This window comes from Planococcus citri, chromosome 1 (assembly GCF_950023065.1).
Source record: "Planococcus citri chromosome 1, ihPlaCitr1.1, whole genome shotgun sequence".
Classification (NCBI taxonomy): domain Eukaryota; kingdom Metazoa; phylum Arthropoda; class Insecta; order Hemiptera; family Pseudococcidae; genus Planococcus; species Planococcus citri.
This window is the reverse complement of record NC_088677.1, coordinates 21382074-21405557: the sequence shown is the minus strand read 5'-3', so window position 1 is coordinate 21405557 and position 23484 is coordinate 21382074. Positions and strand designations below refer to the sequence as shown.

The 23484-nt window shown below is 34.5% G+C and overlaps 3 protein-coding genes across 4 annotated transcripts; 1 reads left to right on the top strand and 2 right to left on the bottom strand.

Annotated features, from left to right (window-relative positions):
* Positions 1-815: 815 nt before the first annotated feature.
* Rpt6 (26S proteasome regulatory subunit Rpt6) lies at positions 816-2929 on the top strand. Its single transcript, XM_065370440.1, has 2 exons — positions 816-980; positions 1193-2929. The coding sequence occupies exon 2, from the start codon at positions 1232-1234 to the stop codon at positions 2531-2533; it is 1302 nt and encodes a 433-aa protein (XP_065226512.1). The 5' UTR covers positions 816-980; positions 1193-1231; the 3' UTR covers positions 2534-2929.
* Positions 2930-4539: 1610 nt separating this feature from the next.
* Positions 4540-11216, bottom strand: TM9SF2 (transmembrane 9 superfamily protein member 2). Its single transcript, XM_065370439.1, has 15 exons — positions 10892-11216; positions 10685-10752; positions 10474-10567; positions 10265-10400; positions 10058-10185; positions 9859-9982; positions 9645-9787; positions 9385-9561; positions 9163-9307; positions 8848-9025; positions 8477-8636; positions 8249-8400; positions 8052-8163; positions 7807-7978; positions 4540-5481 (listed from the first exon to the last, which is right to left on the bottom strand). Exons 1-15 carry the CDS (start codon positions 11015-11017, stop codon positions 5414-5416), a joined length of 1983 nt encoding a protein of 660 aa, XP_065226511.1. The 5' UTR covers positions 11018-11216; the 3' UTR covers positions 4540-5413.
* A 5526-nt stretch (positions 11217-16742) lies between these two features.
* On the bottom strand, positions 16743-20171 carry LOC135849824 (protein PALS2-like). 2 transcript variants are annotated; one of them, XM_065370437.1, is made up of 10 exons: positions 19937-20171; positions 19733-19828; positions 19417-19650; positions 19244-19342; positions 18999-19160; positions 18718-18928; positions 18439-18641; positions 18226-18357; positions 17831-17905; positions 16743-17746 (listed from the first exon to the last, which is right to left on the bottom strand). In XM_065370437.1, the coding sequence occupies exons 2-10, from the start codon at positions 19781-19783 to the stop codon at positions 17570-17572; spliced, it is 1344 nt and encodes a 447-aa protein (XP_065226509.1). In that variant the 5' UTR covers positions 19784-19828; positions 19937-20171; the 3' UTR covers positions 16743-17569. The 2 variants fall into 2 exon arrangements, with proteins under 2 accessions (XP_065226509.1, XP_065226510.1); XM_065370438.1 differs by lacking the exon at positions 17831-17905.
* Positions 20172-23484: the final 3313 nt, after the last annotated feature.

Below are 23484 nucleotides of genomic sequence, written 5' to 3'. Positions count from 1 at the left end.
ACTTTGTAAAAAAAAAATGCAAAAATTTCAACCTTCAAAGCACCTATGATTCAGTGGCTTTCAAGAAATATCGAACTGTCCTGTCTGTTGGGTACGGCACTATGTAAAAAAAAAAAAAAAAAAAAATGCAAAAATTTAAACCTACAAAGCACTTCTGTTCAACTTTGAACTTTTATAAAATTTTTATGAACTTTTACATGTACGTTTTTGAATCAAATTTGGATGCCATTTTGAACTGTGAAATTATTTTCGGGTCAATAAGTTTTCTAGCGGAAAAGTTATGAGCCCTCGAAGTGGAATACTTCAAGAAATTGCTAAAGCAAAATAAAACCTCCCCACTGGGCCTTCGAGAGGGCTGGGGGGATTATTGGCGTTTTTTTTTTCAAGTAGTTGGGTGGGTAGGTTTTAGCCTTTAGGTTATGTGATGTGAAAAAAATTTGAACAAAATCGAAAGACATGGGGACTGGGGTCAAAATATGGGTCAAATTGAAAGTGGAATGACCTCTGACCCCTGGACGAGTATACTCGTCATTGGTACAAAGGGCCATGTACTAGTTGGACGATACTCGTCCGCGGTACCGAATGAATTAATTAAAAAATTAAAATTAAATTAAAAATTTAAATTTTAAATTTTGAAAAAAAAATGCAAAATTTTAATGACACAGATTGTGCGATTTTGAAAATACACCTTAAGGTGAATGTGAAATCGAACACCTTAAGGTACAATTTCGCCATCTCAAAAAAAAGATCGTTCAGTGATGCTGCATTTAATCACTACGGCGTAAATGCAAAAAAGAAATTTGATGAAAAACAAAAAACAAATGATTTGACAATTTTCATATTTTTCTCACAACTGTCAGAGATATTTTGTTAATTTTTCTATATTTTTGCCAAAATTAATTCGTTCAAGTGATAGAATTCCACATTGAATATGTTACATTTGTGAACTACACCATTCTCTGTTGCTGTTCATTCTCGAGGTGAGTACATCATCGAATGTTCTTTGTTACAATTCGTGCAGAAGCTGCTTCCCAGATAACGCAACATATTTGCGATTTTATTGCAAAATATACGTTCAACTGGTCAAAAACGGTTCAATGAATATACTTTCTTGCTAGCAGTTGTGCTATAAACCGTGTAATCTCACACTTCGTACATCGTAATTAACCAGAGTGTTCTGTTTGTTGTACAGGAATCTGTGTCTGATAACGGGTAATCATCTATCTCAAGAATGGTGAAAAAAGGTCCTGTCGTCGTACCGATGCAGGTAGACGAAACGTACGCCAAACTGCCTCAAGTTGCGGCCGCAGCTCCTCTAAAAGCTGCTCAAAAAGAACAGGGCGAAAGTAAACCGAAGAAAAACGACGGTATCAAGTCGTATTACAAATACAAGGTTGAGACTTTGCAGTTAATTATTCAAGATCGTACGCAAAATCTGCGCCGTCTGGAAGCTCAACGTAACGAGCTAAACGCCAAGGTTCGTATGTTACGCGAAGAAATCATGCTTCTGCAAGAACAAGGATCGTACGTTGGCGAAGTGATCAAACCAATGGATAAGAAGAAAGTGCTGGTCAAGGTACACCCGGAGGGAAAGTTTGTCGTAGATTTAGATAAGAATATCGAAATGACCGATGTGACTCCGAATTCTCGAGTCGCTTTGAGAAACGAGAGCTACACGTTACATAAGATCCTACCGAACAAGGTTGATCCTCTGGTATCGCTGATGATGGTCGAAAAGGTACCCGATTCCACGTACGAGATGGTCGGCGGTTTAGATAAACAGATAAAAGAAATCAAAGAAGTTATCGAGTTGCCGGTCAAGCATCCCGAGTTGTTCGAAGCTTTAGGTATAGCTCAACCGAAAGGTGTGCTTTTATACGGACCTCCCGGTACGGGTAAAACGTTATTGGCTCGAGCCGTAGCTCATCACACCGAATGTACGTTTATACGTGTCTCCGGTTCGGAACTAGTTCAAAAATTTATCGGCGAAGGTTCGCGTATGGTTCGTGAACTTTTCGTAATGGCTCGTGAACACGCTCCTAGTATAATATTCATGGACGAAATCGACTCTATAGGATCATCTCGAATCGAATCGAGCAGCGGAGGCGATTCCGAAGTACAACGTACCATGTTAGAATTGCTCAATCAACTCGACGGTTTCGAAGCGACTAAAAATATCAAAGTTATCATGGCCACTAATCGTATAGATATCTTAGATCCGGCTCTGCTACGTCCCGGACGTATAGATCGTAAAATCGAATTCCCTCCTCCCAATGAAGAAGCTCGTTTAGATATTTTGAAAATTCACTCTCGTAAGATGAACCTGACCAGAGGTATTAATCTTAGAAAGATCGCCGAACTGATGCCCGGTGCTTCGGGTGCCGAAGTCAAGGGTGTTTGCACCGAAGCTGGTATGTACGCTTTGAGAGAACGTCGAGTACACGTCACGCAAGGTGATTTCGAAATGGCAGTTTCCAAAGTAATGCAGAAAGATTCCGAAAAGAATATGTCAATTAAGAAATTATGGAAGTGATCGATTTATTACGTTGAAAACGGTTTCGCGGTGTGTATGCTCCCTATTCCCCATCTCTTCGTCCCAGAGTTATATTTTTCCTTATATATTTGTATAATTTCTTATACTTCTTCTACGCTGTAATATTTCGTTGCTCTCCATATCCCCATACATTTTATGTAATCACAATAAGTCGACGTATTCAACTAACTCGAATTTATTTTTTTCGTTTTTTTTTCTCTTACGCGTATGTGGTAATAATGCTATAGATGGATTAAATAATGTATGTATATTTTCAAGTGAAACTGAAACGATGCAGATGTTTTTCGTTTTCCACATACCCAGTCGTTTGTTTTTTTAATATTATTTGTCAAGTGGATTGAATAAAAAAAAAAATGAGTAAATAATTTTAACACATGTTGGAGTTTTCTTTCTTCTTTTCTGTATGGTTTTATTTTTCACTGGACGAAGAAAAATTGTTTCTAAATTTTCATACGTATAAATGCAAACGTTTGTGCATTCGATGGAAAAATAGCAACGAAATTTCAAGCTCAGATCACAAACAGAAGACTAGAAGTGATCCTAATACCGAAAGATGCTTCGTATAGTTCTTTCAAGATGATCTGAATATGAAAAGACTCGTAACAATTTATTAAATAAAGGTCCAATAATTTTTTTAGTTATTAAAATAACGAAGCGTTCGTGCAACTCCGTTAGGTTAGCCTTCGGCTGTGTTCGAGTACTTTGAATAGATTCGTTCATATTAACTTTCAGAGCTTTTCTACTTTATTCGATTTAAGAAAATTTCAAAGCTGTGTAATGAAGAGATGGAAACGAAAATGAAATTCTGACGAAAAGATAAAATCTGAGGATTCACATGTGACCGATGAAACTGAATGAATGACGAATGAAGTGGATAAATTCGATTTTCAACTACCATTCAGGGCTTCAGTGGTCACTTCAGTCACTTGAAACCTCTTTCACCGAATTTCTTCTCATATCAAAAATGATTTAGTTTCTATTTTTCTCCATTTCCTTCTTCGTATAGTGAACATTACTTTAGATTTTCATAATTTATTTGATGATAGAGATGGAGGCTCTAGGAATTTTTGAAAAGTCGCTGGAGGCTCCGATATGTCTCGAACCAACCTGAAGTCAACTTGATAGCGTTTTGAAATCGGAGTACAGAGGGAATTTTGCATTTCCCACCCTGTTTGGTAAATTTTTATGGAAATTTCGAGCATTGAAATATCTACTGGAGGCTCCAGTAATTTCCAAAAGATCGCCGGAGGCTCCAAAACGACTTGAAATCTACTTGCAATCGACTCCCTAGCGTATTGAAATTAGTTTACAGAATGAATCTTAGCTTTCCAACAGCTTTTGATGAAATTTTGTGGTAATTTCAAGTTTCCGAGGCTCCAGAACTGCTCAGAATGGTTTGAAACAATTTCTAATTGAGTTGGCAGGTCGAAAATACACGATATATCCCAAATTTCATCCTTCTAGGTCAATTTGGCAACATTTTATTTTTTTCTCATTTTAATAGGGAAATTTTGTTTATTTTAAAATGGAAAACAAATTGGCCTGAGAGTACCGGTTATGTCGGTGATGACTTCACAAATTTTAATCGAACTGAAATCGTTAATCATTCAAGAACACAAAACTTATCTCAGAGTCATTGAAGCCATAAGAGGGATTTACAGGAGAAATTTTTTGATTCGTCGTGAGACATTTTTCCCACAGTAATTTTTTTTCCATTTTGTCCAATGTCCATCACCACTGTGATATCTGCACATGTCCGACACTTTTTGTTTTATGGGCTTTCGCTATCCAAGAGAATCGTTTTCAACGCGGAATAAGGTTTTTACAAGAAATAGATGTAAGAAGTTCAAAATCCAATATTTCAGTCACACAAGTTGATTTTTTAATTCTAGAAAATTTGAAGTCAAACGAGCACTCAAAAATGAAAGCGGAGAATTCGAGCTTTCCAACAATCGAAAACAAACGAAAAAAAAAAAACACAAAAATATTAACAAAGTTTGAAATTTATTTTGAAAAACATAATGTTGAAAATGCAAACTGTGTACCTAATAAATACATTCACGAAATACCATAGAACTACAGATTTATTCACAACATAGTTTTATTTTAATCCAAAAAGTCAGGTAACATTTTGTGCTTCAATATTCATCTACCAGGGAAAAATTCGCCATAAGTATAAAATTCTAAATAAATTTTCGAAATAATTACCTTTGGTCCTTACACAAAAGAGAAAAAAAAATCGGAATAAAACGAATGAAATCATTAAAAAGGATACCTTTATGTTGAACGATGTTGACTAGTTAAAATATTAATCTACCGAATACGCGTATATATTTAAGCAAAACCTAATTATTATATTCACATAACGAATTGGGAGAAAAAAAAATAATAAATTAATATTTTTTTTAATTTTAATATTACGATTACGAAGTCTACTTATTTACAATACACGTGACTTGTTTTTTTTTATGTACATAGTGCGGTAGTATAAAGAAAATAATATAAGCAATGTAAACAAATTTATAAAGACAATATCTAATAAAATCACAAACTCGTATTTTACATTTGCGAACGTACTCGTAGGTACCTACTCGCAACACGAATGTTTCTCGATGGTGTAAAAAAATTACATACTCGTGTAATTCTTATCACTGTACAACGATAAATCCCCCCACACGAAATCTATCTCAATTTTTGTTCAAAATAACGATATTACCCTACAATAATAATATTATGATCTATCGACAAAATTCTCATTATTCGTACAAATGTAAAAATATTTATGTAACAGCGATGATCAAAGTGTAGATTTGCAATCAACTAACATTACAAATGAATCGATGAAATCATCACCAGCAATTAATCCACTTTCACGACGCTGTAGATTTTACGAATAAACCAGAAACACGCGAAGAATCCCATACAGCCTGTAAAAAAAATTAACATAAGCAATAAGATATTGTAGTTTTTAAACTAAACTCGATCAGCGGCGTGAAATTTTTATCGCCATTGGACACTTGAATCAACAATTCAACATAGTAGCGTAATAGTCTGGCATATGACAATAGGAGTAATTGCACCCCCCCCCCCCCGTCGATCCTCCAGGACAACTTTTTTCTTAAAGGGGATATCCTAAGGAACATTTTACAGCAAACTTGCCAAAAAAAAAGTTGGCCTTACTTACAAAATGGCGGCCATTTTGATTGACAGGTCAGCCGAAATCGCAGATTTTGCGTTTTAACACAGGACTTGCACGAACTTTTTCAAACTTTACAAAGGTAGATCGAAAGATCATGCAAAAATTTATCACCTGTCAAAATTTCATGTGCTAAAGTGGGTTTTTCGATTTTTGGTGAATTTTTGAAAATCGAATTTAGGACAAAAATGAGGGAAAAAATCAAAATTTTACCAAATTGACCAAGAAAGCTGAAATTTGGGATATACCCTATTTTCGACATGCCAAATCGATTGGAAACGGTTTCAACCCGTTTTGAGCAGTTCTGGAGCCTCCAGCAGATTTTTGAATCTCGAAATTCCCACAAAATTCCATCAAATTGGAGTTGTAAAGCTAAAATTTATTCTAAAAACTGCAGGTGAATTTCAAGTCGTTTTGGATCCTCCAGCGACTTTTCTAAAATTCTTGAAGCCTCCAGCAGATTTTTGAAACTTTAAATTTTCACAAAATTTCATCAAATGGAGATGGTATGCTGAAATTTACTCTACACTCCAATTTTAACACCCTCTGAAGACGACTTCAGGTAAATTTCAAGTCATTTTAGAGCCTCCAATGATTTTTTGAAAATTATTGGAGCCTCCAGTAGATTTTTGAAACTTGAAATTTCCCCAAAATTTCATCAAACTAAGATGAAGAGTCAAAATTCATTCTGCAAACTAATTTCAATACGCTACGAAGTTGACTGCTGGTGAATTTCAAGTCGTTTTGGACCCTCCAGCAACTTTTTGAAAGGTTGTATGACGTTTTTTCGGAAAATTAAAATTTCCTATAAAAGTATAGCTGGAAGCTTCAAAACCATATTTTGAAACCACCATGTAGTCTGCGAACTAAATTTCAGCTTGCCAACTCCATTTGATAAATTAATGTTGGGGAAATTTCAAGTTTCGAAATCTACTGGAGGCTCCAGTAATTTTCAAAAAAGTCTCTGGAGGCCCTAAAATGATTTGAACCCACCTAAAGTCGTCTTCAGAGGGTGTTAAAATTGGAGTGTAGAGTAAATTTTAGCTTTCCATCTCCATTTGATGAAATTTTGTGAAAATTTAAAGATTCAAAAATCTGCTGGAGCCTCCAGTAATTTTCAAAAAAAGTCACTGGAGGCTCTAAAATGACTAGAACCCACCTAAAGTCGTCTTCAGAGGGTGTTAAAATTGGAGTGTAGAGTAAATTTCAGTTTTACATCTCCATTTGATGAAATTTTGTGAAAATTTAAAGATTCAAAAATCTGCTGGAGGCTTCAGGAATTTTAAAAAAGTCGCTGGAGGATCCAAAACGACTTGAAATTCACCTGCAGTACTTCGTAGCGTATTGAAATTAGTATTTAGAATAAATTTTAGCATTACAACTCCAATTTGATGGAATTTTGTGGGAATTTCGAGATTCAAAAATCTGCTGGAGCCTCCAGAACTGCTCAAAACGGGTTGAAACCGTTTCCAATCGATTTGGCATGTCGAAAATAGGGTATATCCCAAATTTCAGCTTTCTTGGTCAATTTGGTAAAATTTTGATTTTTTCCCTCATTTTTGTCCTAAATTCGATTTTCAAAAATTCACCAAAAATCGAAAAACCCACTTTAGAACATGAAATTTTGACAGGTGATAAATTTTTGCTTGATCTTTCGATCTACCTTTATACAGTTTGAAAAATTTTGTGCAAATCCTATGTTGGAACGCAAAGTTGCGATTTCGGCAGACCTGTCAATCAAAATGGCCGCATTTTGTAAGTAAGGCCAACTTTTTTTTTGGCAAGTTTGCTTTAAAATGTTCCTTAGGATGTCCCCTTTAAGAAAAAAGTTGTCCCGGAGGATCGGCGGGGGGTAGGGGGGGGGGTGCAATTACTCCTATTGTCATATGCCGGACTATAAATAGAAAGTCAAGTGCAACGAAAAAATAATGAAATTACACGACTGACTCTTCTACCAACCTCATAGGTAGGTATTTAATGATTCATACTTGGAAAATAATTTTCAAAAAAATCGATTTTTTTACGATTTTCAATTTCATGGAAAATAAATAATTACCTGTTAAAAGGAAAAATAAGAAAACCATAATGAACGTGTAACCGAAGTATAAAAACGTCGACGCAGCGTAATTTACGTTCATTTTCGCATTGAAATAATGAACGCAATATATTAAAAAGTACACAGCTGTGAAACCACTAGTCAGGAAACTTCGCCACCACCAATTATAATCCTGTAAAAAAAAATATTATACAATTCAGTACTTTCATAATGCTGGAGAAATAATTCAGAAGTATAATACTGACTTCGGCGCATAAATGGAAATAACACAGCAAAATAGTAGTTTCGGAGCAAGTTATGATTAAAATGACGAATACCAAAAACAGGAATCCAAACATATAATAAATCTGATGAGACCTGTTGAACATAAAAAAAATTGTAAAATCATCTCAAAAATTCATCCATTAAGTTCTGGATTAAGTGACAGATATCGAACGCTTACCAAATGCTATTTATAATGAAATATAGCTGTATAAAAATACACCCGAACGGTAAAATACCTCCCATAACAATACCCGGTATCGGTTGGGTATAGATACTCTGTTCTGGAATTTGTCTCGGTATTTGATTCGTCCTTACAGGATGTTCGATCGCCTACATAAATCACCATTTTATTTAATATTCGGGTATTCATGAGAAAATGTGTATTTTTCATCTCTGAGCCACTAACCCTCTTTCTGAATCCGAATACTGAACCGACGAAGGTCAGCGGTAACGAGATACAGCACCATAATGAGACCAAAGCCAAAAGCGTCGTGAAAGGAACAGCTGCCGAACTCTCTTCCGCCCAAAGAAGTAAATTCAAGCAGAAGAATATGGCGAATACAATTCTGTAAAAATCGAAACATCATCTTGTTAAAAAATATCAATTATTCCACCAGCGAGATAACACGTTAATAAGTTTAACTTTTATTTTATCTTCTCACTGATAAGTCTCGAGAGATAATAATTTTTCAACTTCCTTTTTTACGAGTATGACACACTTCGAACTAATACGAAAAATTGAACGAATAAATAGGTAGGGGAAAAAATATGAAATACCCAGGGCATAACGAAGCTGTCAGTAAAATATTGGTTTTCCATTTCTCTCCTCCGAAACTTTTGTAAATTCGGGCCGAAACGAATCCGGAAAGAGCTCCCGAAAAAACGTATAAAATTAAAGAACACGTCATCAGTGATCCTCGATTGGCTGGAGATAAGAATCCGAAACAGGCGAAAACTGAAAACAATAGGTGGCCATGTCATAACTCGCAGTCAATTACGAATAATAGAGCGAAAAAACATAACGTCTTATCAAGTTGCTCAACTATAGGTAGAATAGATTGTCGACTTGAAAAAAAAACTGTAATAACGTACTTAGCGTCACCACAGTCATGCATAAGACTTGAACTCCAGAACCGAGGAATACAGATAAAAGCATTCCCTTTCGAGGTGGTCTGAATACGTCACCGTGGACCAATTTCCAGCCAAATTCTTCTTGTACGTCTTCGCCACTATCGATCTAAAATAAAGCGAAATTCATGGTCATTAGTTAATTCAACACCGATGAAATAATACAATTACTCGTCCGTGACGTACTTGATTATATCTGGCGATATCTTTATGCAACGTTCGTAAAATAATCATGGCCACCATTCCGGATAAAAAGAACACGATCATTAGCGAATTCAAAATGCTGAACCATTGAATATTGGTTTGAGGAGAAACTTCCAGAATATAATCCCATCTCGAGGACCATTTAATAGTATCGTTTCTCTATGAATGAGAAGGGGAAAAAACACATGAGTAATATTCATACGAGTAAATGTCGATGGAAATTTTGTAAAGAGTTAAGGTACCTCGAAGGTGACGCTGTAACTGTACGTAACATCCACAGGATTGGATAATTTCTCTTTATCGAAACTCATAGGTTCTTGTATTCCGTCGCATTTAAGGTTAGCTCGATCTTTGTGATTGATACTACGAGGAGTAACTTTTATAGCTGTAAAAAAATGGTCATCGATTAAAATATGGCACACAAAATGGTAACCGTATCCGGATAAAATCACTAACCGATTATTCGGCCTCCGTTTCCTTGAAAAGAACTACCCCATTCTTCGTGTTCTCCACTATGATAGATTATTTTCAAATCGACGTGATTAAATAGGTAGTAATGTTCCGGTCTGGTATTTCCTCTCTACGTATGAAAATAAATATAAAATTAATTTACAAAAAGTATACAGTTTAGTAATATTATTATACGAATAATTACTCCAACTAATGCTTGGCAAGCTCCATCTAATCCATTAACGCCGGTCATAAAACATCCCATGGGAAATCCGGTATTGCAGTAAGTGACACTATCGTCAACCAAGAAGCACCAAGTTACTGGTAAATTATCTGGAAATAATAATTCGAATATAACAAATTAATACCTACGTAGAAACAAAACACTTATCAATGGAAAAACATGCATTACCGATGATCCAATGATGCTGATAATTCAAACTCATTCCTCGTTTCAAGAATAATAATTTCAAATCAGAAGCTGCATCATTCGGTTTGTAAGTTTTCGTACACAATGGTGTGCACACTTGGTTTTCCAAGAATTTTATCTGCAAAATAATATGTTAAGTTACAGTCGATTGACCGAAGCTTTTCATTTCATTTAAACGTATTGCTGTTTACTTTATAAGGAGACGGTCTGATTCGTTCACCGAATAACACTTGTCCAAGATTCTCAACAGGTGATGCGCTTTCATCAGTGGTACAGAAATCGAAACTGAAACAATTCATGATACGATTATTCAATTAATACAACGATAACGATTCTGTATTGGTATAAATGTAGGTAGTTTGCATGCTAATTTCTAAGAATACGATGATGATGATGACTCACTGATGGTACTCATAAGGCATTACTAGCTCTTCGGTATTCAATCTATTGACATACAGTTGTACATCGGACTGTAAAACATGGAAAAAATTATCATTAGAAATTACTACCAACTACATACTACTACGCAGAATTTATTCCACGATGCATATTCCGGCATTGCGTACGATTTGTATTTAAACGAATAGGAGGAATAGATAGATTAGATACCTTGCATGATGATGATGTAGTTTCACTGGCTTTGCAATAATTCACTGGAGCTAAACCGGGTAGATAAAACGACAGACATGATGGAATGAAAATGAAACAATACAGACCCAGAATGAATTTATACATCGTAGCTGATCGTCCAAATGCGTGATGGGGTGCAATATTAACTCATCCGATCAATTTTAAAAGGCGAAGACACTGAATAGATAATTTAAAAGTACATTTTTTTACATTTTATTGTTTCTGTTTACGTAGCTTATTACTATCAAAGCGAATTACTTCGATCCGAATTTTTGTAATCTCTCAAAAATTTGTTTTTCAAGTTCTAATTTTTGCAGGTTACGTGTTGTAATGAGTGACATCATCGTGTGATTGTTTTTAACGCCATCTACATTCGTTTTTGTGAGATGAGTTTTCAAATTTTTCTCTGTTTTGAACAGTTTGTGGAGTTTTTTATATGAGGAGTGAACCCAAGTCGGACGATTATTTTCGACTTTTCGAAAAAAAAATTTTTCTGACCTGGACAGTGGACACCCCCAATGGTGGGGTAAAATTTCGGAAACAGCAATAAAATGGGCGACTTGAGTTTTCATATTGAATAAAGTTATAAACACTGATATAAACTTCAAATTAAAAAGTTCAATGGTGATGTACCTATTTAAATTTCATGAACTTTGGCATCAAAAAATCAAAATTTATACTTTAAGAATTTATTTTTCGTGAATTTCGACAAAAAAATATCAAATTTGATCATTTCCAAAAAAATTGATTTTTCGTTGATTTTTCAATTTTTAATTTAAATTTTTTTCAGATTTTTTACAACAGCCGTTTTGGTTTTTTCATTTTTTTTGTTTATTCATTTTTAAAAATTCATTTTTGATTTTTCGCAAAATTTCAAGATTTTTCTATTACAAAATTTGATAGTTCCAGAAAAGTTGTTTTTAGAATGACTAGAGATGTGCACTTTTCAGAAAAGTAATTTTAGTGAAATGAAAAGTGAAAAGTTCATTGAAAAGTGTAAAAAGTTATGAAAAGTGTGAAAAGTGAAGCTCTCTGTAAAAGCTTAAAATTGATGTATTTTTTGCCTATCTAAAACACACAAAAAAACCAAACCATATTTTTTCATCTACTTGATCAAAAAGTGGTAGTTTTGAGCATTTCTAGAGCCTCTAACATTTTTGAGTTTTTCTGTTTTGAAAAAAATGTTGTGAAAAATATCAAAATGCAATTCAGCGCCCATATATGGGTGCTGAATTGCCAAGGTTGAGGAGTGGAGAGAGTGAAACTTGATATTTGACTTCATTAATGAGGTCAGTATTCTCTGATGAGTAAATTGAGGAGCTTGGAATCAAAACTCACTTTTGACACCAAAAATCGATATGCGTTTTTTTGCGGATTCGGATACTTCTTCAATTTCTCTATCACCCTACAGAATCCATTTTTCCGAATTCGGCCCCAGTTCTTCACAATTTCGTGTTAAAAAGTGCCCTTGGAATCAAAACTCACTTTTGCCACTGGCAAAAGTGAGTTTTGACTCCAAGCTATAAAAAAAACTGTATTTTCAAGGTCGCATGGCAGTCTACAAAGCCAAAATAATTCAATTGCAACTTTGGAAGCATTTTCTGATAGTGAAAATAGCGAAAATGGTAGTTTTGAATTTGGAAGTTATGCAACTGAGGAGGTAAAAAATTGGATGTATTGAGCGCTCAAAACTTTTAAAGCTCTCTGGAGGCGGAACAAAATACTCTACAGAAAAATGAGGTCGAGGAAAATTGTAGAGAATTAAATTTCCAATCGACATTTTGTCGTTAGTTTTTTTCTAGGGTGCTTAGTTTTCGATATATTTCCAAAGAAAGTATTTTTGGAGCCTTCAGCGATTTTTTGAAAATTATTTTTGCCTGCAGTCGATTTTTGAAACTATATTTTTTTCAGATTTTTTACAACAGCCGTTTTGGTTTTTTCATTTTTTTTGTTCATTTTTGATTTTTCGCAAAATTTCACGTTTTTTCTATTACAAAATTTGATAGTTCCAGAAAAGTTGTTTTTTAGAATGATCGAAAAATCAATTTTTTTGGATTTACTTTTCTTCAAACACTAATACGAGTATTTTCGACAAAAAAAGTGTCCAAAATAATGACGTTTAAAATGAATCTTGATGGTTGAAAGATCAGATTTTTGAAGAAAAAACATTTTTTGAAATTTTGTCCAAATGGTCGATTTTGTCAGGCGGGGTCACATTAGGATGGTCCTTAACTACATGGCAAAAAAAAATGTGCGATTTTTTCCGCTCCCACCCCCTAAAGTGGTGACCTCGGGTGAGAAAATAATTCCATATTTTTTATTTTTTCCATTTTCAAAAAATTTGGCTTGTGGTGGACCCCTCAATTTTCAAAAATTTAAAAAAAACAATTCAATGAAAAATTTTTAAAATTTCAAAATTTTGAGTTCCATCGTCTCTAAAAGGTCCCTTTTGAGTAAAATAGACTCTCATGACGATTATAGCCCCCTCCCATGAAAACCAAGCTGACCCCACCAGAATAAATGAAATTTGTATTTTAGCTTTTCTTGGTGGCCTGGTGGGGTCAGCTTGGTTTTCATGGGAGGGGGCTATAATTGTCATGAGAGTCTATTTTACTCAAAAGGGACCTTTTAGAGACGATGGAACTCGAAATTTTGAAATTTTAAAAATTTTTCTTTGAATTGGTTTTTTTTCAAATTTTTGAAAATTGAGGGGCCCACCGCAAGCCGAATTTTTTGAAAATGGAAAAAATAAAAAATAGGGAATTATTTTCTCACCAAAGGACACCACTTTGTGGGGTTGGAAGGAAGAAAGACCAAAAACAACCAATTTTAGGACATCTCACATAATATATACGAATTTCAGCTATTCTGGGGGGGGGTCAGCTTGGTTTTCATGGGAGGGGGCTAAAATCGCCATGAGAGGCTTTTTTACTCAAAAAGGACCTTCTAGAGATGATGGAACTCGAAATTTTAAAATTTCAAAAATTTTTCTTTGAATTAGGTTTTTTTCAAATTTTTGAAAATTGAGGGGCCCACCGCAGCCGGAATTTTTCGAAAATGGAAAAAATAAAAAATAGGGAATTATTTTCTCACCCGAGGTTACCACTTTAGGGGGTGGGAGGCGGGAGCGGAAAAAATCTCAACTTCAAAAATAAGGACCACCCTAGGGTCACATATTATGTACTTTACGCAAAATTGGAATTTATCGAATTAATTTTCTTTTTTAAAATACACCAAAAATGAATTCTGAAAATAAATGTGAGAATAGTATATTACACATCAAGGGAGGTAAATTGCTATTTAGTCAGAGGGGCGCTTAAAGATCAATTGCACTCCCCTGCCGATCGTCCGGAACAACTTTTTTTAGTTTTTTCTTAAAGGGAGAGTCCTAAGGAACATGTCTAGCCCCGGTCCTAAAAAAAAACGTGGCCCTACATACAAAATGGCGGCCATTTTGATAGACAGGCCAGCCGAAATCGCACATTTTGCGTTCCAACAAAGGACTTGCACGAAAATTTTTAAACTGTACAAAGGTAGACTGAAAGAGCAGGCAAAAATTCATCACCTGTCAAAATTTTAAAAGCCGAAGTGCCTTTTCCGATTTTTGGTAAATTTTCAAAAATCAAATTTTGGCCAAAAATGTGGGAAAAATCAAAATTTTACCAAATTGGCCTAGAAAGCTGAAATTTGGAATATACCCTATTTTTGACCTGCCAAATCGATTGGAAACTGTTTCAACAGTTTTGAGCAGTTCTGAAGCCTCCAGTACATTTTTGAAATTTGAAATTTACCAAAAATTTCATCAAATGGAGTTGGAAAGCCTAAATTCATGCTGCAAACTAATTTCAATACGCTAAGAAGACGACTGCAGGTAAATTTCAAGTCGTTTTGGAGCCCCAGCGATTTTTTGAAAATTAATTTTGCCTCCAGTCAATTTTTGAAACTTGAATTTCCCCAAAATTTCATCAAATGAAGATGGAAAGCTGAAATATACTCTGCACTCCAATTTTAACACCCTCTAAAAATGATTTCAGGCGAGTTCAACTCATTTTGAAGCATCCAGTCGATTTTTTAAACTTGAAATTTCCCCAAAATTTCATCAAATGGAATTGGAAAGGCGAAATTCATTCTGCAAACGAATTTCAATACACTGAAAAGTCAACAGCAGGTAAATTTCAAGTCGTTTTGGAGCCTCCAGCAACTTTTTGAAAATTACTTTTGCCTCCAGTCGATTTTTGAAACTTGAACTTTCCGCCCAATTTCATCAAAAAATAGAGATGGAAAGCCGCAATTTAATCTGCACTCCAATTTTGCAAATAATACCCTCTGAGGAAACCTTCAGGTGGGTTCAAGTCATTATAGAGCCTCTAGTGACTTTTTTAAAGGTTTCATAGGGACTTCTTAGCGTATTGAAATTAGTTTGCAGAATGAATTTCGGCTTTCGAACTAGAACTTCATTTGATAAATTTTGGGGGATATTTCAAGTTTCAAGACTTTACTGGAGGCTCCAGTAATTTCCAAAAAATTGCTGGAGGCTTCAAAACGACTTGAAATTTACTTGCAGTCGAATTCTTAGCGTATTGAAATCAGTTTGCAGAATGAATATCGGCTTTCCAGCTCCATTTAATGAAATTTGGGGGAAATTTCAAGTTTCAAAAATCTACTGGAGGCTCCAGTAATTTCCAAAAATCGCTGGAGGCTCCAAAACGACTTGAAATTTACTTGCAGTCAAATTCTTGGCGTATTGAAATTAGTTTATACGGAATGAATTTCCGCTTGCAAACTCCATTGATGAAATATTGTGAAAATTTCAAGTTTTAATAATCTACTGGAGGCTCTAGCAATTTTCAAAAAGTTGCTGGAGGCTCCAAAACGACTTGCAATTTATTTGAGTCGACTTCTTGGCGTATTGAAATTAGTTTGCAAGATGAATTTTGGCTTTCGAACTTCATTTGATGAATTTTGGGGGAAATTTCAAGTTTCAAAAATCTACTGGAGGCTCCAGTAATTTTCAAAAATCTACTGGAGGCTCCAAAAATTCTCAAAAATCTACTAGAGGCTCTAGAACTGCTCAAAACGGTTTGAAACAGTTTCCAATCGACTTGTACGTGTCCAAGCTCTCGATACTTTACAAAAAAATTCAAAATTTAGTTTTAGAATTCATTTTTTGTGAATTTTGAAAGGCACCAAGTTTATTTTAGAAATTATCAAATTGACTTTTTTTTTCAAAATTCACAAAACACTTTTCTTTGAGCACTAGAAGACTTCTATACAGCAATCGTAATACACCCGTTTTCAAGAAAGGAGACCAAAACGACCCAGACAACTACCATGGAATAAGCCTGCTAAATGCTGCTTTCTAGTCACATACATAAATTTGAAAGAGTGATCACCTTCTTGGCCTTCTTCCCTCTAAAAAATGAAGAAAAAAGGAAAACCCCGAAACCAAAACCGGAAGTGAAGGAAGAGCGATATATTTAAAAACCGAACCCAAAACCTTTACTTGTTCAAAAAACATAAAACTGAAACCAAAACCTAGAGTGATATTTATCTGGTTTGCATCGCCCTGGAAACGGGATAGGAAAAAGAATGAAGACATCCTAAAGGAGCTAGGAGCAGAGCAAATCATTGGACAGGTGAAAGATTACAGAAAGAAATGGCGAAGACATATTGAGAGAATCAGCGATTTAGTAACAATATCTACCTATTCATCAAAATACCGAAAAAGTTGAATAGAAATTTCCAAAAGTCGCCAAGAAATAAAGTAATCTTAAATTGAAAATACATTACACACGTTGTACTCGATATCCGAAGAAAAAAATATGAATAGTTTACGAATAAATTGCATTTAATACAACTAAAAAAAAAAGTACAAATATAAAAATGAGATTTCAATAAATAGGTGAAACGTGCTCATTAAATTTTCATAGATCTTAATTAATATGGACGGAATAATGAAAATAAAAGTCATACACAAGATAACAATATAAAGAATAACAATTCTCCACTATAAATATAATACGAAGGTAATACACGTTCATAACAGTAAAAAATTTAAATTCTCAATTTTTTTTTTGAAACACGAAAGATCATTATTTCCAACATAACAATTCAAAAAGTGCAGTAATAAATTAGTTTAAAATGTGAGTAAGCGTTTCTTGTATAATGCTGAAAAATTGAAAGCTTGAATTTTTGAAAAATTCAACATTGGAAAACAAAATGGCAAACATTATCACAGATTTTTAAAAAAAACGGGGCAGAATTGGTGATAGAAAGATTTGCAGAATAAATTACCTAATACTTTTTTATACAAATTTTTCCTCGAATCGTATTCAAATTTTTAATAATACCGCATCGATAACGGTCACTGAGATTTCTCGCAATACATATTTTACTAAAAAAAAATAAATTAATATTCGATAGCAGATATTAATAAACAAGATTCGACAGGCAGTTGTAAGCTAAATACTTCGAGTACATATCTAGTATAAAAATGAGAGGGGGGGAATTATTTGGAAAAAAAACTCCCGAGATAACAAATAACCACAATCGAAAGGTGATTATATAATTATCACAAATACTGCTACATGTAGAGAATATCCTACTTAATATTCAGTCGATAGTGCAATTAGCTGCAGTGCATTAACACCGCATCAATTAAAACACCCAGTTCACTGGTACCCATTGATGCTGATTTGCCAAGCCATTAACTACTTCGTTCACTTTGCGGAATGTTTCGTCGAAGTCTTCGTTCACGATAACCATATCGATATACTTTTCGTAAGTCCTTTGCAAACAGCTACTTTCTTCTAAAGTTTTTTTCAGATCCTCTTCCTGCGAAACAAAAATTATTCCTCGTTAAATATTCATCAACATTGGAAAAATGAATCGAACTAGTCGTAATTTCAACACGTTTACCTGATACAAAGAAGCCAACGATTCCAAAGTACGAGCACGACGAGAACTATATCTGATTGAACTCTGTCTATCAAACTACATGGCACAAAATATATACAGAAAAAAAAAATAATAAAAAATAAAGCCATAAAAAACAACAAAAAAAAATAGCGAAAATAAATCGATAGTAAAAATTCGTTTATGGAGTTTCCAATTTCCATGCTTTGAAGCTTTCACAAGCTCGATAAATGTCTATATTTTTAAATAAGCTAAAAAATGAAAAAAATCCTCATTTCGTAAATTTTCAACGCTAAAATTATACAGCAAGTTGTTAAAAATGAAAAAAAAATTCATGCCGAATACACAAAGATTCAAAAACATTCGAGTTTTCGCTCGTTCAGTCGTTTTCAACTCACCGTCAAGGTTCTGGTCGAATAACCGTTGTAACGTCCATAATCGTACAAATTTTTCAGCTCATCCATTCCAGGAGAAGCGATAAAAATAACATATGGCATAAATTCGGCCGAATTATGAAGTATTTTTAGAGCCTGAAACACAATAATTTTATTAATTAATAAAACCCAAATTTGAAACGAGAATTCGTCTCAGTCGGAGGCAATACTACTTACAGGAGGACTACAATCCAAAACACACATTTTTCCTTCATTGATAACGTTTCTGATAGAATCTAAACTGGTACCGTATATATTACCGTTGTGTTCTCCGTATTCCAAGAATTTATGCTGCCTGATCTTGTTTTCCATTTCGTCGCGATCAATGAACCAATAATTTTTACCATTTTCTTCCAATTCGCGAGGGGGACGCGATGTAACTGAAATTAGCAATGTATTTGAATTTTAGCTCGCTGAACCCAACTCAGTTATATATTTTTAGATTACTCGACGTACTTGGGATAACTCCAGCGAACCTGTTCGGATCGCTATTAATTAAACGACCTTTTAACGTACGACGTCCAACACCAGATGGCCCAACAAGAGCTAAAGTGCGTCTTTTAAAAGGAGGCATTCTAGTGACTTCCTCGTACAACAGTAACTCGGCTTTATCGAACTCGACGTTCCACTTGGATTGATACATTTTCTTCTTTTTTCTTCGAGCAATCTGAGCAGAAAATCGATAATTATGGGATCCTTTTACATACAGAAAACGGATGGTACGAAGAAAAACTTACTCTTGTACCACAAATGCCAATTTTATGAACGTAGTCAGCCTCCGGAGGCACGTACGCCTTTCGTCTTTCTTCCAGATCGGGAGAGGGGATTAATCCAATACGACCACTATCATCATCAACCTTCCTAGCTTGCCACCAAATAGGATCTGTTTGATCTAAAATCTACAACGTGACGTTTCCAGGTGATTATAAAATAACAACTGAAATAATAACCAACGATATCGAACAAATAAATTGACAAATACTTGTAAAATATCTCCGCTTTTGAATTCCAGTCCTAATTCCGGGCACGGTATTAACGAGTCTTCGGCAGGATTGTAATGAAATAGAGCTCTCATGTGGCACTGCAATCGATACAAAATGATGTTTTATAAAATACCATACAAAAACATGCACTGATACAGATCAGCATGCATACTTTTTGAGGTTTAAATCCGTGATCAGCTTCGCCAGTTGGAGCAATTCTAAACTTAATGGTATTCTTGCTTTGGGACACCTCGTGCATCAAATCTTCAGGAGTTATTACATTAACTTCGTTCACTTCGAGGATCACATCGCCAGGATGTAAAACCTTGGATACTTCTATCGCACTCCCAGCCAATATTCGGGCCACGATCAAATTGCCATTTTCGTCTTGTTCTACAGTCAAACCCTATGATTGAAATGATAACGATGAGTAAATACAAAATGATATTCGAGAAATGGGCGTAATGTAAGGTATTTCAAATACGTACCAATGGTTTATTTGGTTCTTTAACAACGCTGACAATTTTCGATCGTGACATTTTTCTAATCAAATTAATTCACCTGAAGAGGCGTGGTTCTTGGCGCTGAAAAACAATTTACATGAATTCAAACTGTCGAGTAGTAATACTTGATTATTAATTATAAGAAATAACTAGAAAACATATCAAATAATACCGTAGAAACCAACTTACATATGCAAAATTACTCGCAAACACAGCTAGAGCTGAATGAAACGTCAACGACTTCAAATTCAAGAATGTAATCACGTAATATAAAATAAACTTTTACATCTAATCGTAGAAATAGCAACGTACTAAGAGAATTCGTACTCGGTAAACAGATTATTATTTTAATAATTAATTAATTCCGGGGAAAAAATTGGAAAAGTATGAAAAATTTCAACAAAAACAACGCCCATTGAAAATAAACATGGAATTTTTTCAATGAAAACAAAGAGCTATTTTTTCATGTTCAGGATATAGAACATCAAAGTATCAGCCATGATTGTTTTCATTATTCAAGATTTTGATTGGCTTGTGTTTCCATTTCTGTAATAGTGTGATATGGCTCTCTTCAGCCATATTGTATTAATCTTTTTATTTTATTTTAAAATATTTTGAGACCGTTCCATGTGAAAGAAACCTAAAGCTATGATTATACTGAACTTAGCCATAAACTTAACCGTTAACTTATTCACATATCAACACAAATTCGAGTCAGAACAGTCTAGTACTTTGGAATCTGATCATAAATTTCATAATGATCATTCTGATTTTGTAAATAACAGAACAGTACGTATTTTGTTTTCACGTAATGATAAATCATGCAAATTCATATATTTTTTTGTTCAGGATGATACAAACGTGAATGCACAGCTAGTGTTGAAAATTTTTGTCAATTTTGAAGGTAAATTCTAGTGTAATTTTTTAAGACGAACTAAATAGGTATGCTCTTTCATGATATTGCCTGACATTGAAATTGAAAGAGGTGGAAACATTTTTCACTCAATGGAATGAACTCATCACAAAAAAATCAAAATTCGAAAAAAAATCAAAAAATAAACGAATTTCAATTTTTTTGCTATGAGTCTGATTTTAATTTTATCAACTTTTTCATGAAATACCTACGTCAGAAAAAGGTCAAAATAAGACAACAGAATAAATTTAAGCTTTTTTTGATGTTTGGAATTGAAAATTGAATTTTTTCGAATTTTGATTTTTTTTTGTGACGAGTTCATTTCATCGAGTGAAAGGGTTTTCTCAACTTTTTCAACGGATGCGTAAAAATAGGGGTCAAATGGGTCAACTTCACTGATCCAAACTTTTTTTCATGTTATAAATCAAAAAATCGTATTTTTCCGTAAACTTTCAATTTTTTAAATCGACTTTTCGACATAATTCCATCCCAATTTTTTAATATGTTGGTCAGCATGAAAAGTTGTCTATAATATATTTTTTTCAGAATTTTTGAGAGTCGGAACGATATAGTCGGGGAGCCCGCTTAAGGATCTATTGCACACCCGCCCCGTCGATCCTCCGGGACAACTTTTTTCTTAAAGGGGGTAGTCATAAGGAACATTTCTAGCCCTTGTACACAAAAAAAGTGGCCTTACTTACAAAATGGCGGCCATTTTGATTGACAGGTCAGCCGAAATCGCAGATTTTGTGTTCCAACATAGGACTTGCCTAAAATTTTTCAAACTGTACAGAGGTAGATCGAAAGATCAACAGGGATGAGGCCCGGCCCAGGACCAGGACCCGAAACCCGAAAAAGCCCCGATTATTTCCTTGAAGCCCGAATGTCCAAGCCCCAAAACCTTAAAAACTGTAACCCACAAAGCCCTGGCCCAAAGCCCGAAACCTTTTCCTCTGAAAACCAAGCCCAGAACATAAGCCCCGAAACCCAAACTGTGATCAGGGCTTTTTAGGGCTTTTCGGGGCTTGTAAATTTTGAAAATTTCTATTGTACATAATTACCGTTCTGTGCATCTCAAAAGTCAAAAAATATGATTTTCAAAAAAAAAATTACAACTTAAGCAAAAAGTTTGATATTTTAACTTTCAAGGGGTTTTTGGTAGGTACTTACATTATTTATATTCCCAAGCCCAGAACGTGAGCCCCGAAACCCAATCTGCGATCAGGGCTTTTTAGGGCTTGTGTGAATTTTGTGAATTTCTATTGTAATTACCGTTCAGTGCATCTCAATTCTCAATAGTCAAAAAAGATGATTTTCAAAAAAAATTCAGAACTTCAGCAAAAAGTTTGATATTTTAAGGGGTTTTTGGTACAGTAGGTATTTATATTCTATAGGTAGTTCAGTGTTCTTTGAAAAATGTACTTGAAAATACGAAAAATTTGGACAATAATTTAAAATTCCAGAAAATTTACTTAATTCTGATTGAAAAAAAAAAAACAGTTTCATTCAAATAATTTTGAAAAAAAAACAATCGGAATCTGCCCTGAAATTTTTTTTTCAACAGAAAATCAAATAAGCTGAAGATTTTACTTTATTCTTCATTAAAATTACAATTTCAAGCCCCAAAAAGCCCCGGAAAGCCCCGAACGCTTCATTCAAGCCCTGGACACTGAGCCCTGAAACCCAAACCCAAAGTTTCCTGGGCCCCAATCCAAGCCCAAGACCTAATAAATTTTTGATTGAAAGCCCAAGCCCCGGAACCCGGAACCCGAAAAAAAATCGTTCGGGGCCTCATCCCTGAAGATCAAGCAAAAATTTATCACCTGTCAAAATTTCAAGTGCTAAAGTGCGTTTTTCGATTTTTGGTGAATTTTGGAAAATCAAATAATTTAGGCCAAAAATGAGGGAAAAAATCAAAATTTTACCAAATTGACCAAGAAAGCTGAAATTTGGGATACACCCTATTTTCGACATGTCAAATCGATTGGAAAATGTTTCAAACCATTTTGAGCAGTTCTGGAGCCTCCAGCAGATTTTTGAAATTCGGAATTCCTACAAAATTTCATCAAATGGAGTTGGAAAGCCGAAATTCATTCCGCAAACTAATATCAATACACTACGTAGTTGACTGCTGGTGAATTCCAAGTCGTATTGGAGCCTCCAGCAATTTTTTGAAAATTACCGGAGCCTCCAGTAGATTTTTGAAACTTGAAATTTCCCCAAAATTTCATCAAATAGGAATGGAAAGATGAAATACACTCTGCACTCCAATTTTAACACCCTCTAAACGATTTCAGGTGGGTTCAACTCATTTTGCAGCCCCCAGTCGATTTTTTAAACTTGAAATTTCCCCAAAATTTCATCAAATGGAGTCGGAAAGCCGAAATTCATTCTGAAAACTAATTTCAATACACTACGAAGTCAATTTCAGTTGAATTTCAAAGTCGTTTTGGAGCCTCCAGGGATTTGTCGAAAATTACTGTAGCCTACAGTCGATTTTTCAACCATGAATTTCCCCAAACTTTCATCAAATAAAGATGGAAAGCTGAAATAAACTCTGCACTCCAATTTTAACACCCTCTAAAAACGATTTCAGGTGGGTTCAACTCATTTTGGAGCCTCCAGCAACTTTTTGAAAATCACTGGAGCTTCCAGTAGATTTTTGAAACTTGATATTCCCACAAAATTTCATCAAATGGATTTGAATAGCCGAAATTTACTCTGCGAACTAATTTCAATACGCTACGAAGTCAACTGCAGGTGTATTTCAAGTCATTTTGGAGCCTCCAGCGTCTTTTTGAGAGGTCTATGGTGTTTTTTGCAA